The sequence below is a fragment of the Phalacrocorax carbo genome, chromosome 3 (assembly GCF_963921805.1).
Source record: "Phalacrocorax carbo chromosome 3, bPhaCar2.1, whole genome shotgun sequence".
Classification (NCBI taxonomy): Eukaryota; Metazoa; Chordata; class Aves; order Suliformes; family Phalacrocoracidae; genus Phalacrocorax; species Phalacrocorax carbo.
The window spans coordinates 865,577-879,256 of record NC_087515.1 but is presented as its reverse complement, the minus strand read 5'-3'; the positions used below and the strand labels follow the sequence as shown (position 1 = coordinate 879,256).

Here is a 13,680-nt window from a genome sequence, read left to right as displayed (position 1 = left end):
GCGGCGGGGCGGCCCGCGGTCTGCTCACCTGAGGCGGAGGCGGTGGAGGGAGCTGCCAGCGGGAGCGGGCCGGGGGTCCGGAGGCGGCCCAGGCCCGCTCATGCCGCCCTGTTTACGGCGGTGGCCACAGCGACGGCTCCCGCCCTGCACCGCGGCGGCCCCGCCCCGGAACTCCCCGCCCCGCGCGCGCGTCGCGTGGAGACGGGACGGGGCGGGGCGGGGCGCTTCCCGCCGCCCCGAGGCGCGGGCGGGGCTCGAGCCTTTCCCGCCCTCCCGCCTCAGGGGGCGGCGGGCTGCGGTACCTGTGCGCGTATAGAGGCGTGCACGCCCCCGCCCCTCTGTGCACCCGCACGCGGCGGGGCCGCCCCCGGGGCTGCAGCCGCGCCGCCCCGGCCGGGCCCGCTGGGCCTGCAGTGCCGGGGAGGGCGGCGCCTCTGTGTCCCTCGGAGGCTGCCCCGGCCCCAGCCCTTAAGGCGTTTTTAAGCCTTTAATGGCTTAAAACACAGCAGAGGACTAATGAGAGCGTGCCAGCGCGGGAGAGGGCAGGCGCGTGTCCGAGAGCTGCGAGAGGGCTCCCCACCCTCGCGTCGGAAACCTGCGGCATGAGTAGTCTGGGGACTGTTGGGATTTAAAGCATTTATTCCTAAATTGTTACTTCACCTGTTCATATAATATTACAAAATCTGTTACTTTAGGCATTACTGCGGCAGTTAAAATGACCGTAATGCCCAGTCAAGCCTCCGCGCTGGTGCTGGGCCCCAGCCTGTTCGGTAACCTGGGGTGAGGCAGCCATCTCCGTGTCTCTGGAAAAGGGGGGGAATAAGGACTTTGCAAGGCGCTAGGACGTTAATCCTAAAAATAATTGGGAGCTGCTGAACAGCTACACTAACAGAAGCCCCCCTTTAATGGTCTGTTTTACTGAGTTTATCGCATGCTCTGTTTTTCAGGAAAAAACTAACCAGAAAATGCAAATGGCTTATTTCTATATGTAGAGAAACCAAACATCTCAGGAAAATTCCCAGATTCCTCCTCCTCTGAATTGCCACTGTGTCTACCAGCAGAGCCTATTGAGGTCCTCTCACCAAAACCCATCGGTCAGTGGGAAAAGCCACACCGCCTCCAGGGAGCACTGGACCAGCCCCAACAAACCCCGCACTTACACTGAACAAAGTGGAAAAGAAAACCACAATTTTTAATTTTCAGATAAGAACTTGGATCCCTTCGAAAGGAAGTTGCCAAGTTAGTGCTCAGGTTCTAAGGCCCCAGTAAAGAAAGCTCAGTCGCCTACCAGAGGTTATTTGAATTTAAGGAGAAAAAACAGTACATCAATAGACAGAATTGCGGATAGCTATGAAACGCTTGAGCGTAATTAGAACAGCAGTCAGCATACAATTAGTACGAGACCATCATCGTAATTACCCTTGTGTCTGATGACTGCATCAGCTGTGGTTGCGGGGTAGCAGCAGCACGGCTGAGGACATGGCTCAAGCCACATGCCGGCGCTGGGGGGCTCCGGGGGCTCAAGAGCATCAGGAGGAGCTTTTGGACTCCTGTGGCGCTGCCCCATCCTGCGGGTTGGGGTTCCTCTGCCAGGTTTTGGTGTCATGTGATAGCGTTCCTTAGTGTTTTTCAACACCTTCAGCCTCAAACTCGGATAAACCAAATTTAAATGTAAAGCAAAAAGCTTTGTTGAATTGATGCAGCGGTACTTAACAGTCCCCAAATTGGCTTCTGTCACTTGAATAACTATAGCTGCTGCCTGGCTTAGCCTTCGCATATCCGCTATAAATAAATGCCTCAATAAGGTATGGAAGGCTTTAGCTCATGTAAGAGCTTACCTACTCAAGAAAACACATATACAAAGGCTTTGCAGATTTGGGAGCCTTTTATTATTGAATTCACATAAAGCGCACTCATAATAAAAGATGCACTCTTCTTTCTCACTTTTCTGTTTATTGAAAGCAAAGGCGTGTTATGGAGACCTCCATCACGGTGCGAATTCACATCTTCACAAGAACTGAGAGGTGAAATCTGGGTCTCAGCTCGCCTAAATTTCCAAATTGGGCATTTTTCCCCCCAGATCCTGACTTTGCAACCCAGGTCCATCACAGCGTGCCCTTTCCTTTAAAAATATGTGGGGGGAAAATAATGAGGGTTTGGCATCTTGGCTGCGGACACGATCCCCCGCCCTCTGCGAGAGTTACTTGTGGTACTATGCCTTCTCCGGAGCCTCTGTGCCAGCATGATGTTCCTGCTCAGTCATGGGGGCAGGTAAAATGGAAATAAAAAGGTTTTCAAGGTTGCTTCATAGTTAAATTGCCTTTTTTTTTTTTTTTTCCCCAGGAGGTCCCTCATAACAGCTCCCATTGCTAATATCGACATCAAAATAAATAGTCTCCCCTGTGACACCGAGGTGAGACACTAAAAACTTGTTATTTCAGAACGTCGGCCATGAACCGCGCTCTGTCAGGCTGAGGCGTACTTTGAATGCATCGCTGATTGTCCGTGCAGGGAACTGTCAAATGCTGTATGGTGTTTGAACAAGAAAACACTTTCATATACGACAATTTTGTTATTTTTCAAAACAGGCAAAGAATCTGGCTTTCTTAAGCCTCTACCAGTGACATACCAGGTTTGGTTCTGGAAGACTAAACGGCTTTTGAAAATATTTGTGCTCGCTAAAATAATATCAAAACTTTCAAACGCTTCTGGTGCTATCTAAAATTACGAGCACGTTATATTTACATACTGGAAAACCTTATTCCCAAACTAAGATTTGCAGGTTCCAGCTGAAAGGCATTGCTCTCCGCCTGACAGCTCAGCGCGGGAGGGGAGATTCACAGACCGCACAGTTTATTGCTTTAGGGGACTTTCCCAACCCCGGTAGTTTTGGTTTTGTTGGTTTTTTTAATTGCGGACCGCGGTGGAGCAGATGTGAGGGGCAGGGGTCTCCCGGGCGCTCGGTTGCTCGGTGGCCAGCGCTGCTGCTCGGGAGGAGGTGGGCTGCTCAGCATCTCCCGGCCGAGGGCCGTGCTTGGAGAGGCTGCCCGCCTCCCGCAGCATCTCCTGCTCCGAGCCTCTTCGCCGGGGAAACGAGGGTCGCCTCGCTGCGGAGGAGCTGGGCGGGAGCGCTGGGGGTCACCGTGACAGAGGAGATGGCGGCAAAACGGTCCTGGTGGGGAAGAGGGGGCGGGAGGGCTGCTCGGGAGGGGGGTCGGGCTGTAACGCTAGCGGGGAGGGCGTGGACGTGGCCTCGCCAGTGCCAGCTCTGCGGGCAACGGAGAGGGAAACCAGTGGAAGGAAAGCCGAAGTGGAAGAAAGAACAGCAGACAGGGCCAAACACCCTGAGGTTTTATTGCGCAAAAAAATAAGGAGATAAGAAGCCTTAGCCTGGGCCGCCCGAATATTTCCCATTTTGTTCCTCTCGCCCTTCGGTTCCGTGTCTCGGCGCAGGGCACGCGCCCACCCGCTGCCGCCCCGGGCCTGCGGCGTGATCCCCCGCGCCGACACTGACGGGCTCAAGAATAATCTTATTACTGACATCCCTGATAACTAACATCAGTGCCCCATCCCTGAAAGCCTACAAAGAGTGTTTTGTTTGTGCTCTCCCTTCAGTACTTAACACTCCTTTTAGATTGTTTTAATTTAATTTTAATGTAATCTGATAAGAGCTGTAAAACTGTCAAAGAAATCTGTCTCCTTCTGTCTTATTAAATACACTTTGAATTAAATTATGTTTTTTTCCCCAATAGCTGCCAAACGAAAGTAGCTCTTGATTCAGACGCAGGGATTGATGTGCACTAATCTTAACAGCTTTACACACTCTTTTTAATTTAGGGAGGAAGCCACGTGTGCTTTTAGCGTCCTGCTCCCCTCTGGAGCTGTAACAGTATCCCAGAAGGTGCAGAATTCACCTCATTGTGACGAGCATCTGGCCGCAGGGCGCTCACCTGCAGGAGAAAAAGGGAAGAAAGTGGAAAATAATATATCTTTGTAGGGGGAAAATGAAGGGGGCGAGGGACTGACAACGCCTCCAGGGCCGGCCCGCGTTGCTCCCTGCCGGCGGAAGGCTCGGCGGCCAGGTGCCACCCTGTGTCCCCACACTGCAGGGCACCGTCACGCTGCAGGGCACCGTCACGCTGCGCCCCACGGCGCCTGTGGCGGTTTGTGGGTGCCCTCCCTGCCACGAGAGCCTCACGGGTTCTGCACGCCGAAAGGGGCTGGCCCGGCCTCAGGCTACGTCCGCAGGACCCACAGGCTGGGGCCGCACCGTGGGAAACCGGGGTTAAAAATCATACATTTCTGCCTCTTCGGCTGTTGGGATCTTTCCAAAGATTTCTGCTGTAGTTTTTTCTGCCCTACTTATCTGCTCCATGCTTTTCCTTCCCAGGTGCTACAGACCGCCTGCCTGTCTCACCCTTGGTCTCTCCCCTCTCACCTGTCACCGACCCTCGGCTACATCTACCGGAGATCGCCGTCACGGGGTTCGCCGGTTCTTCTCCCAAGCACAGTATGTATCTGCTGCACATTGTCAGCCACGGCCTCTGATCTGAAGCCAGAAGAGGGAGGGGATGCTACTTGTTCCAGAAAAGATGGGAAACTCTTCATATAAAGCAGAAATTGTGGGTGCCCTCATGTAGGGTGCTTGGGACAGAGCCTCCCCCCGGTAGCCTCTGCATAACCCCCCCGCCTCGCACTGCTGCCGGAACGGTAACGATGGGGTTTTGCAGATGAAGGGCCCTCTCTGATTTTAGCCGAGTTTCACTTAATCTGAGAAACCCAAATGTTGCTTGACAATGTCTGGGTGAGAATAAACCAAATCACGGCTTCAAAAGCATTTAAGAGAAATCAGTGATGAAAAACAAAAGGGGCGATTAGCTGCAAGCACCGACGTGCGCAGCAGATGCGCGGATGAGACAGACGAGAGCCGGAACGTTTCAGCTTAGCTCCTTGCCACCATTTTGCTATTTCTGCCAAAGAGCAAACAGCAGGCTGGGGTTTGTGCGTGCCTTCGCTGGAAAGGGATTTGCTGAAACGCAGACTGTGATGCACTGGGAAGAGGTTTTTCCTCTCTGCGCTTGTTCAGTTTGTGAGAGCGACTGTCCGTCTAGCTAGCGCTTGCCCACAAGTCAGCACAGAACTGAATGCATTTTCTTTCTCTCTCTTTTTTTTTTCCCCCCTTTTCAATTAGATTCATAATACATGCCCTGGTAGCTATGTAAAAGACATAAAAAAATTTACATAATGCCCATATAAGTCTCTTTGTTAATGAATCAAGTCCCAAATGAAGAGCACTAATAATAGATTAGTAATCAAAGAGCAAATAACACCAGTGAACATATCTCAGCAGAGCAGTTGTGTGGATCCATTTCCGACTGTCGGTGTCGATGCATGGAAATCGTAATTAGCATGTTGAATTCAATGTTTAAATTTTAATAAATTTTAATATAATAAAATGCTTGTATTAAACGTTACAGTTCCTTGAAACCTGTTATTACTCGTCTCTGAGGCATACATAGAAAATACATTGTCTTACTGAAGACGGCGGTTTTTGCTGTTGACAGGACAGGTGAAACGAGTTCCTCCAGCAAGAACTTAACACAGAAGCCAACGATAATGGCTGATTAAATAAAAAACTTAAGAACAAGACTAGAGCATTTGAAACTATATAACGTTTATTAAGAATGTAAGGGTCCTATTCAAAGCCTATTGACATAATTGAAAAGTCTCTAGTAATGTCATTGTCAATGAATTTTGAATTAATCCTGGAGAATTTAGACACAAGCACATGCCATTGTTTACGGCTCCGTGTTGTTAATGAGCAACAGAAATGCCGTGGCACGGGGAGGGGAGCAGATTAGAGACCCTTTGCCGGGAAGTATTCTCCTCCCCAGCCACCTCAAAGTGCTTTTCGGGCCTCCTACACAGCACAGGAGGCTCCAGGACCAGAAGGGACCAGGTATGACCTGACTCAGGCTTTTCCAAGGCCAAGGATCTGGAGAGGATGTCTGGGAGACTTTGGGTCTCTCCTTCCCCAATAATTCACGGCCACTTCTGCTCCTAAGATGTAGACAGGAGGAATTAACCAGTCTCCATTTAAGTGTCTGCTGTTGTCTGAAGAGGAAAGAGGAGATTGACAGTGTTGAGTTTCCCCGTCCCTGGAGAAATGAGAACTGAATTTAGGCTTTCTCAGACGCGAGACAAGAGGCTGAATTGGAACGAGACCACTCAGAGCAGACCGTCAAAAGGCTCTATTCCCGTATTCTCTGAAATCACCTACGCCTTTCGCACCGGAGTGCCCGCACAACCACTGCTTCAATTTCTGTTGCGCAACCTGAAACAGTTCTGATGTATTTCTGTGCAGGAGGGACTCTTTTGTGCTGTTTTAGGTCACTATAGAACGTCTCTTTCAGGCCTGCAGTAACCAAAAAGGAAGCAGGAGGAAGATGATGGCTCACAAATGCGTGGCCAAACCCAGTCCCACAGCCGCCCGTTCGGGTCCTGCAGCGGGGAGCACTACGCCGCTGTGCAGGCTGCGGCTCCACCAGCCAACGCGCCGTAGCCCAGTGCGAGGCCGGGCCTGCCACGCATCGCAGACCTCGGCCACCGAGAGTTCAATTCCATTGCAAATCATGGGACGGAGAACATCCCTCAGGGGGCTCCCATTGGCCTCTGCCAGGCTCCCCAAATGGACAAAGGGCTGCGTGCCCGAGTGTCTCGCTGCCTGCTCTGTGCCCGCGCCCGCGGTGCTGCAGCAAGCCTACAGAGGCAACGTGGGGATTTTGCACCTGGGCATTTGCCTAGCCGCAGAAGCATCCCACCTCGCCTTCAACCCGCGGTCCTTTGCACCAAGTCGAGATCGTGACGCGTTTTTGCCAGCATCCTCTGTGTGGAAGCCAGCAGCTTCGTGGCCGCATCACTCCCAGCTCCCCGTCCCTTCCCCATCTCCAACGAGCGAGGCAGGCAGCGCAACCGCGGGTTGGCCAGTCGGCTCCATCTTCCTCCATCTCAGCGCTTGCTGCTGCTGCTGTTTGAAAGGACAGAGATCTGCCAGGCTCTTTCGTGGGCATTTTAACAAATGGGTGGATTAATCTCATGTACCAACTGAAATACTGAAAAAGTTTTTCTTCTGCAAGTCATAAAAAATTGAACGGAAAATATAAAATAACGGGGAAATTCTTTCAACTGAATTAGATAATGTTTTCCTTTTAGCGCCACATTTTATAGCGATCTGTTTTGAAGAGGTGCTTTCTGCGTTGACAGGGACGAGGCATTCAGTCAAGGTAAAAAGCCCGGAAGATCCAAAACCCCAGACTCAAAGGGAGAGCGTCTGGCCTATTGTCTGTTTTGATTAATGAAGCCTTTTGCATAGTGAGATAATACGATGTTTGCTGAGCAGGGAACGCTGCTGCGCAGCAGAAATATCAGAAGTATGAATAATATTCAATACGATAACGACATCAATAAGCTAATCTATGCATTACTGGATTCTGCTCAAAACCGCCTCAAATGATATTTGTTTATTTCATAATTGTCAGCCACTTTGATGCACTTGTCGTCAGGTTCAACAAGTGCTCCAAGCTACAAGGGTTTGAAACAAAGGGAAGCACTTGGGCGAGCCTTGCAGTTTAGTGCCGTTCGGGGCAAGGGAAACAAGATCCGGCGGCGGCTCCTCACCGCCGGCACGGGTAGCGAGGCGCTGCTCTTTAGGCAGACGTTGACAAACACAGAGTCCCTTGAGGACCCCTCTTTACTGTACACCAAAATATTTAAACCCTGAGAAGGACGTTTGTATTTCAGCACGAACGTTCGCAAGTCGTCAGTGACTCTTTAAAATAAAAGTGAGCAAATTGGTGAAACGGCAGTAGCAGCACACCCGGAAAATAAATGCCTCCCACTGAGCTAGAATTATGCGCAACCCTGAACTAACTGCTGGTCGCGTGTCATCTCCATTTTATTTTTACTTCTGCCTGAGGTTTGGGGCTGGACGGCTGGAGCCCATGAGGTGACGGAGAAGCTGGCTTCTCTTTCAGCAAGCGCTGCCTGCAGAGCCAGGCCAGATTTCACGGGGGGTAATAACGATACGCTGCTTCTCTGTCGCTGCCGTTTCTTTGAAACCCAGTTTCAAGCGGACACGGTATTTTTCACTTCCTGTCCCAAACCACCGTGGTTTATTAAGCATTTCCCCCTCTGTCCTGCGCAGATTGTTCTGGTGATGAACAAAAGGATGCATACGCATAAACCTTTTATTCATTTGCAAAGCAGGAGAACGAGCATAAGACAAATTAATTAAACCACGTCTGCTCAGAGCTCGGCATCGCTGGGCCCTGCCCTCTGCACTCCATTTAGCGTGTGCCACGGTAAATAATCATGCCAAAGAGAAACAGGAACCTGAAGCAGAAGCTGGCAAAAAAGCTTGCAAAGAGGTGGAAAATATTCCAACAGTGCATTTAGATAGTGCCCAAAATCTCATTTCAAACCTACTCTTGAGGAAATACGCGCGCCAGCTGGGTCAGCAGGTGGGCTCTGCGAGCAGCGAGGGCTCCAGGCTGAGTTTCGGGCTCCAGGTCCACACTGTTCTCACTGTTGGCAGACACACGTACCCTACGCGAGCCCTCCGAGCGCAGGGTGGCGGCCCGGAGGGTGCCCCGTTTCCCTTAGGAGGGTGCCCACGCTTCCTGAGCACCCCGACGCGGCCCTAAGCACTCGCCCCTCCAGCTGCCCCCCCTCGTGCAGCAGCCCCCGCCCCGAGTAACGTCGGGTGTTACACGGGGCAGGGCAAGGTGTCCCCCGGGGCAGCACAGAGAGGTGCAGCCTGCCACTGAACTTCTTAACGAGCAAGCCTTTATTCTTGCTCAATTAATACACTCCGCTCGCCTTTTTATGTTTTTTGTTTGCAGAAGTGCACGGATTTGCTGCGCCCCGAAGCGCCCGAGCCGCTAATCGCGAGTATCGCAAGGCCGGGGCGAAACGCGGGCTGGCCCCGCTCCGCCGCGGGAGCCGGGCCCCAGCGAGCCCCGGCCTGGGCGAGGGGGCTTGAAAAGAAAGGGGCGGGGGGGGGGGGGGGGGGGGAAGGAAAAGGAAAAAAGCAAACAGCCCAGGAACCCTCCCAGCTCCGAGCGAGCGACCGGAGGAAACCCTCCCCTCCCCGAGCGGCGCCGATGGCGTTTTGGGGAGCTGCTGGAGGAGAGCTCCCCTTCCCACCCGGGCTGCTCAAGGCTCTCGGGGTGAGGCAACCGGAGCCTTCATCCCCTCCTCCTCCTCCTCCTGCTGCACCGGCGGGGACCGAGCCGCGCCCGCCGGGCCGGGCTGGGCTCGGGCAGCGGCTCAGGTAGGTCCCGCTTGCTTTGCCTCCCCCTCCCGCCCTCACGTCTTGGGGTTCCCCCCCTCGTCGTTTCCCTCGAGTGATCGAATTCTGGTGATTTTATCGTTTCGGCAGCGCGGGCCCCGAGCAGGCAGCGAAAGACGCTCGCTCCCCTTCGGCAGGCGGGGGTTTAACAAAACCCGGGTGCGGCGGCGTTCCGGAGAGCGTCGCCTAACGCCGCGCCTACCCGGCTGGTCGCGGCTGCTCTCCCGGCGCCGGACGGGACCCACGATAATTCACGAACTGAGGCAGCGGATACGCGGGGAGCCGAGGGCTGGCCGGGGGGGCTTGAAAGTGGGGTGGGGGCGAGGGCACCCCCAAAGCTGCTCGGGGAGGGGGACACACGGCACGACGCCCGGCAGGCTGGGCTTTGGGGGGAAAACGATGGAGGATGGGCCGGTGCTCCGGGAGGGACCAGCTCTTCCCTCCGCCACCGAGGCGGGAGGGGGGTCGCGGCCCGGGCCCCCCTGGCTCCCCGCGGCAGAGCCCCAGCCCCCGCCGGCCGGGCAGCCCCGCCGCTGCCCCCCGCGCCGGGGCTCCCCGCCGAGGGGACGGGGCTCGGGCAGGGCTGGCTCCGCTCGTGCTGCCAGCAAAGCCCCCCGGGGGTCCCCCCGCCCGCTCCGTACCTGGGCTCCGGCGCGGCAGCTCCCCCGGCACGGCCAGCGGCGGTAACGCGGGGGTAGGGCTCTTCCCGAAGCCCTCCTGCAGAGCCCCCGGGGTGCTGGGGGGGGGGGGGCGGGCTGACCCCCACCTCGGCCCGGCCCCGGGACCCCCCCTCCCCCCGAGGGTGCGGGCGGTGGGGGTCCCACCGGTCCGGGGCGGGGGAGCCCGTCCTTCCCCGGTATCGATTCCAGCCCGGCGCTGATGGCGTTTAGGCCGGGATTGGGGTATAATGGAAATATCATCAGGAGACAATTACCTTTTCAGAGCATTCACTTCTCCTCCCAGACACTGTTATTTGAGAAATAGGATCATTTGATTTCATATTGCACTAAATAACACCCAGCCGTCTCAAATTGCCAGCTTCTTAAAAGCCACCCATTGGAATAAATTGCAGAGCGACTCTTTTGGCTCTGGCTTCTTTTTTTTCTCCCCCCCCTTCTCCTCTCCAGACCAGCCTTAGGGGGACGGGGCCGGGCACCGCGGCTGAGCCGCGCTCAGCAAAGCGCCGGCGCCCTTAATAGGCGCTTGAGTCGCTAAGCCCGACCTGCGCGGGTTTTGCTCGTCTTTTTCTCCCCCCCCCCCAACGCCGTGTTGATGCGTTTTCTTTTTTTTTCTTTTTTTTCTCTCCCATTTTAAAGCAAGATCTCCCCAGTCCCGCTGACGCCAAGGTGCGATGTGCCTTTAAAGCCATCAGTGCGCGCCTGCTAATCTGGTCATCACAGGCTTCATTATATCGGTATTAATGTCATCCGCGGATTACTAATTAGATTTGCGGGATAAATGAAATTACCCGAATGGGCTGCCCTGGGAGGGGGGGAGCGGAGAATCCGGCACTTCCCGGGATTTACGGCGGAAAAAAGAAGGAGAAAAAAAAAGGGAGGGGGAAATTTCCTTTTATTCCCCCCTCCCCGATTTTTTATTATTTTTGCTCCCCCGGGCCAGGCCCCCCCATCCCCGCGGCGGGGCTGGGACCCGCGTCCTAATCGTGTTCTCCTCCGACAGACACTAATCAAGTAATTTCCCAATCCCAGCCCCATCAAATTGCTCTTTAGCTGTTGAACTGTGGAGTTTTGCTCCTCTTTTCTCATGCTAATCAAGCCCATTCAGCATCTCTCTGTGAGGCTATTTGTAGTGGAATAAATCTCCTTGTTTGCCTGCTGCATGATTAATTGATATTGTTGTATGGCTTTTGTTTGGGCCGCGGAGAGCTGAAAGGCAGCGCATATTGGATGTGACGAAAGGAGCTTGAAACATCATTTCGCTGCTGAGGTCTCCCGGAGGTCGAGGGATAGACCGATCGCATTATTCACCCTATTTATTTATCCTTATTAGAAAATATGATGAAAGAATAAGGCCCGGAGTCTTTTTTAAACATTGACTAAACAGCGCATACACAACCCCAATTAAAAAAAGTGCCCAAGATGAGGCCTTTTCTCCATATTAGAAAAATAGCTCTTTTAAACGAGGACCAATTAAACCGTACTTCATTTTACCTGGGACCTCACAATGGACTTGACAACAAATTGCCTTTCTTCTTCGCTGTTAATTACCGGCGGGGTCCGCCACGCTCCGGCGGCCCGAAACCCTGCCCGGGTAGCCCACGCAAAGCCCACCGGACCCCGTCCCGCCCCCAGCAAAGCCCACCCCAGACTGGTGCAGGCCTCCAGCTGAAGGTGGCGGGAGCCAAGTCGGGCCCCTCCGTCCCCTCCTACCCAAGCGTGTGGAGCTATTTCAGCCTGGCCCTGGCCTCTGCGCCCCGGCCTCCATTCCCAGGCCTCCCCCGCGCCCCCCTGCCATTTTAAATACTGCATCTGTACTCCCAGGGGACACCGCTGCAACCAGGAGATTCAATTAAATAATCCCGCTCCTTTGCTTCTCCCACAAATGGCTTTTTTCCTCACCCAAATATTTCCAAGTTCCTTTTCAAAAAGGAGAAAAAAAAAAAAAAGAAACCAAAAAACCAAAGTGAAGAACAACAGGGAAAAAAAGAATGGGGGGGGGGGAGAAGAAGAAAAGAAAGAAACTGTTCTCCTTTCTTTTCCCTGTATGCAGGGTAATTGATAGGCTCTATCAGAGGTCAGGATTTGCATAAGAATTAAGAGCAGTAAATTAATTTAATATTCCATGCACATCTCCAATTATTCCTGCAGACCTTTGTCTCCACGGCTGGCAGAGAGAAGGTTCAGCTGCTCTTCAACCAAACAACATCTGTGCAGTTAATAATTTGATAAACAGCTCATACAAATAGTTTCTGAATTATCTGCCAACCCAATGACTATTCAGTTTTGAAACACTTGGCAAGGTCTGTGACGTGCGGTCGGGGCTTTGTAGCCCTGTTCCAGTGATTTAGCCGCCCGGGCAGACATTTTCCCTCCTTATCTCTCAAATATAATCAGCTACTCACAAAACATCCCCCCCCCATCAAAACCAATATGTAAAATAAGTAATTACCAGTAATTAATAAAAGCCCCCCGCCCCACCGCAGCGGAGGCGGAGGGGTGCTGGTGTGCGGGAGGGGGCTCGCACGTGCTGAGCGAACAGCCCGGTGCGTGCTGGGGCTGCCGCGGGGCCGGGGTCCGCGCCCCACCTCCGGGCTCCAGGTCTCCGTCGGGCTGCGTAAGGCTGTGTGGTTAGCGTGGGTGCCCGCCCGGGTGGGAGATGAATAGCTCTTGCCAGGTTTGGGCTCGGGCCCCCTTCCCTGGCGGCAGGACTGGCAGCCCCTCGGCTGCTTCCTTTCCTACACAGCAAACTGGGAAGGGGACAGGTTTTTCTGGAAGCCCTGGCTGTCCCCCTGCCTGGGTCTCGAAGGAGGAACAGCTGAAGGTAGCCCTGCTAAATCCAACTTTCAGCCTCAGGAGGGCATCCTGATTTTCACCCGCTGATTTCCAGGGGGAATCCAACCTCGCAAGACTGAGGTGGCTCCTTCATCCATCCCAGCACGGATGTAGAGGTCCAACTCCACGTTGGCCAACCACCACGCCTTCCGATACAACCCACGGGGATGCATCAAACCGCTGCGACAGCGCTAGACTCACCCGATTTATTGTTAAATGCGCACATTTAATGCACAACCAAAAACAATAATTACAGGCGTAATACCCAAACGCTCCGCTCTCCGCGGCGTAATCGGGACGTAACCTTGCACAGACACAGGCGGCCCTCGCTAATTTCCTCTTCTGCATGGCTTGTACTTTTAGCATTGCTTCTGGTACCTACTAATAAACGTGAGTGAATATGTGTAGAAAGAGAAGGATTTACATAGATATTGGGAACCCACTTGTAGTGAGCTCGGATCCAGTGAAACCGCGTGGCTAATGAAGATGAATGGAAGGGCTAATTTGTTCCAGTGTATTGCAATCTGCCGCCTTCATTTGCGGCGGGAGCGGAGCGGGCTGAGGAGCAGGTGCCGGCCGCCCGGCAGGATCCTGCCCGCCCCACCGCTGGTCTTTTAAACAAATTACCTTCCCAGCACAGCGGCCACGCTGTATTTCAAATTGCTGTTCCAGCGCCTGCATTCACGGGGCTAAATTGAACGTACAGAACTATTCCTTTTTCTGGTTAATGCAACACGCGCAGCAAAAGTGCTCGAAGCAATTGAAAACTACGCCCAAGTTTTGAGTAGGCTTGGCAAGAAGTGCTAGGCTCAGCGCCCT

At 53.6% G+C, this 13,680-nt stretch overlaps 1 protein-coding gene across 15 annotated transcripts in view; it reads right to left on the bottom strand.

The window, feature by feature from the left end:
- Positions 1 to 13,680, bottom strand: part of KIZ (kizuna centrosomal protein) — a 169,588-nt gene that overhangs the window by 50,451 nt on the left and 105,457 nt on the right. For 9 of the 15 annotated variants that reach the window (XM_064445509.1, XM_064445522.1, XM_064445512.1 and 6 more), the window contains exon 1: positions 29 to 159. The exons of the other annotated variants lie outside the window; for them this stretch is intronic. In XM_064445509.1, coding sequence (XP_064301579.1) covers positions 29 to 102 — 74 coding nt within the window. In that variant the 5' untranslated portion in view covers positions 103 to 159. Of the gene's footprint in view, positions 1 to 28; positions 160 to 13,680 lie in introns of those variants that run through there. 15 annotated transcript variants of the gene reach the window in all.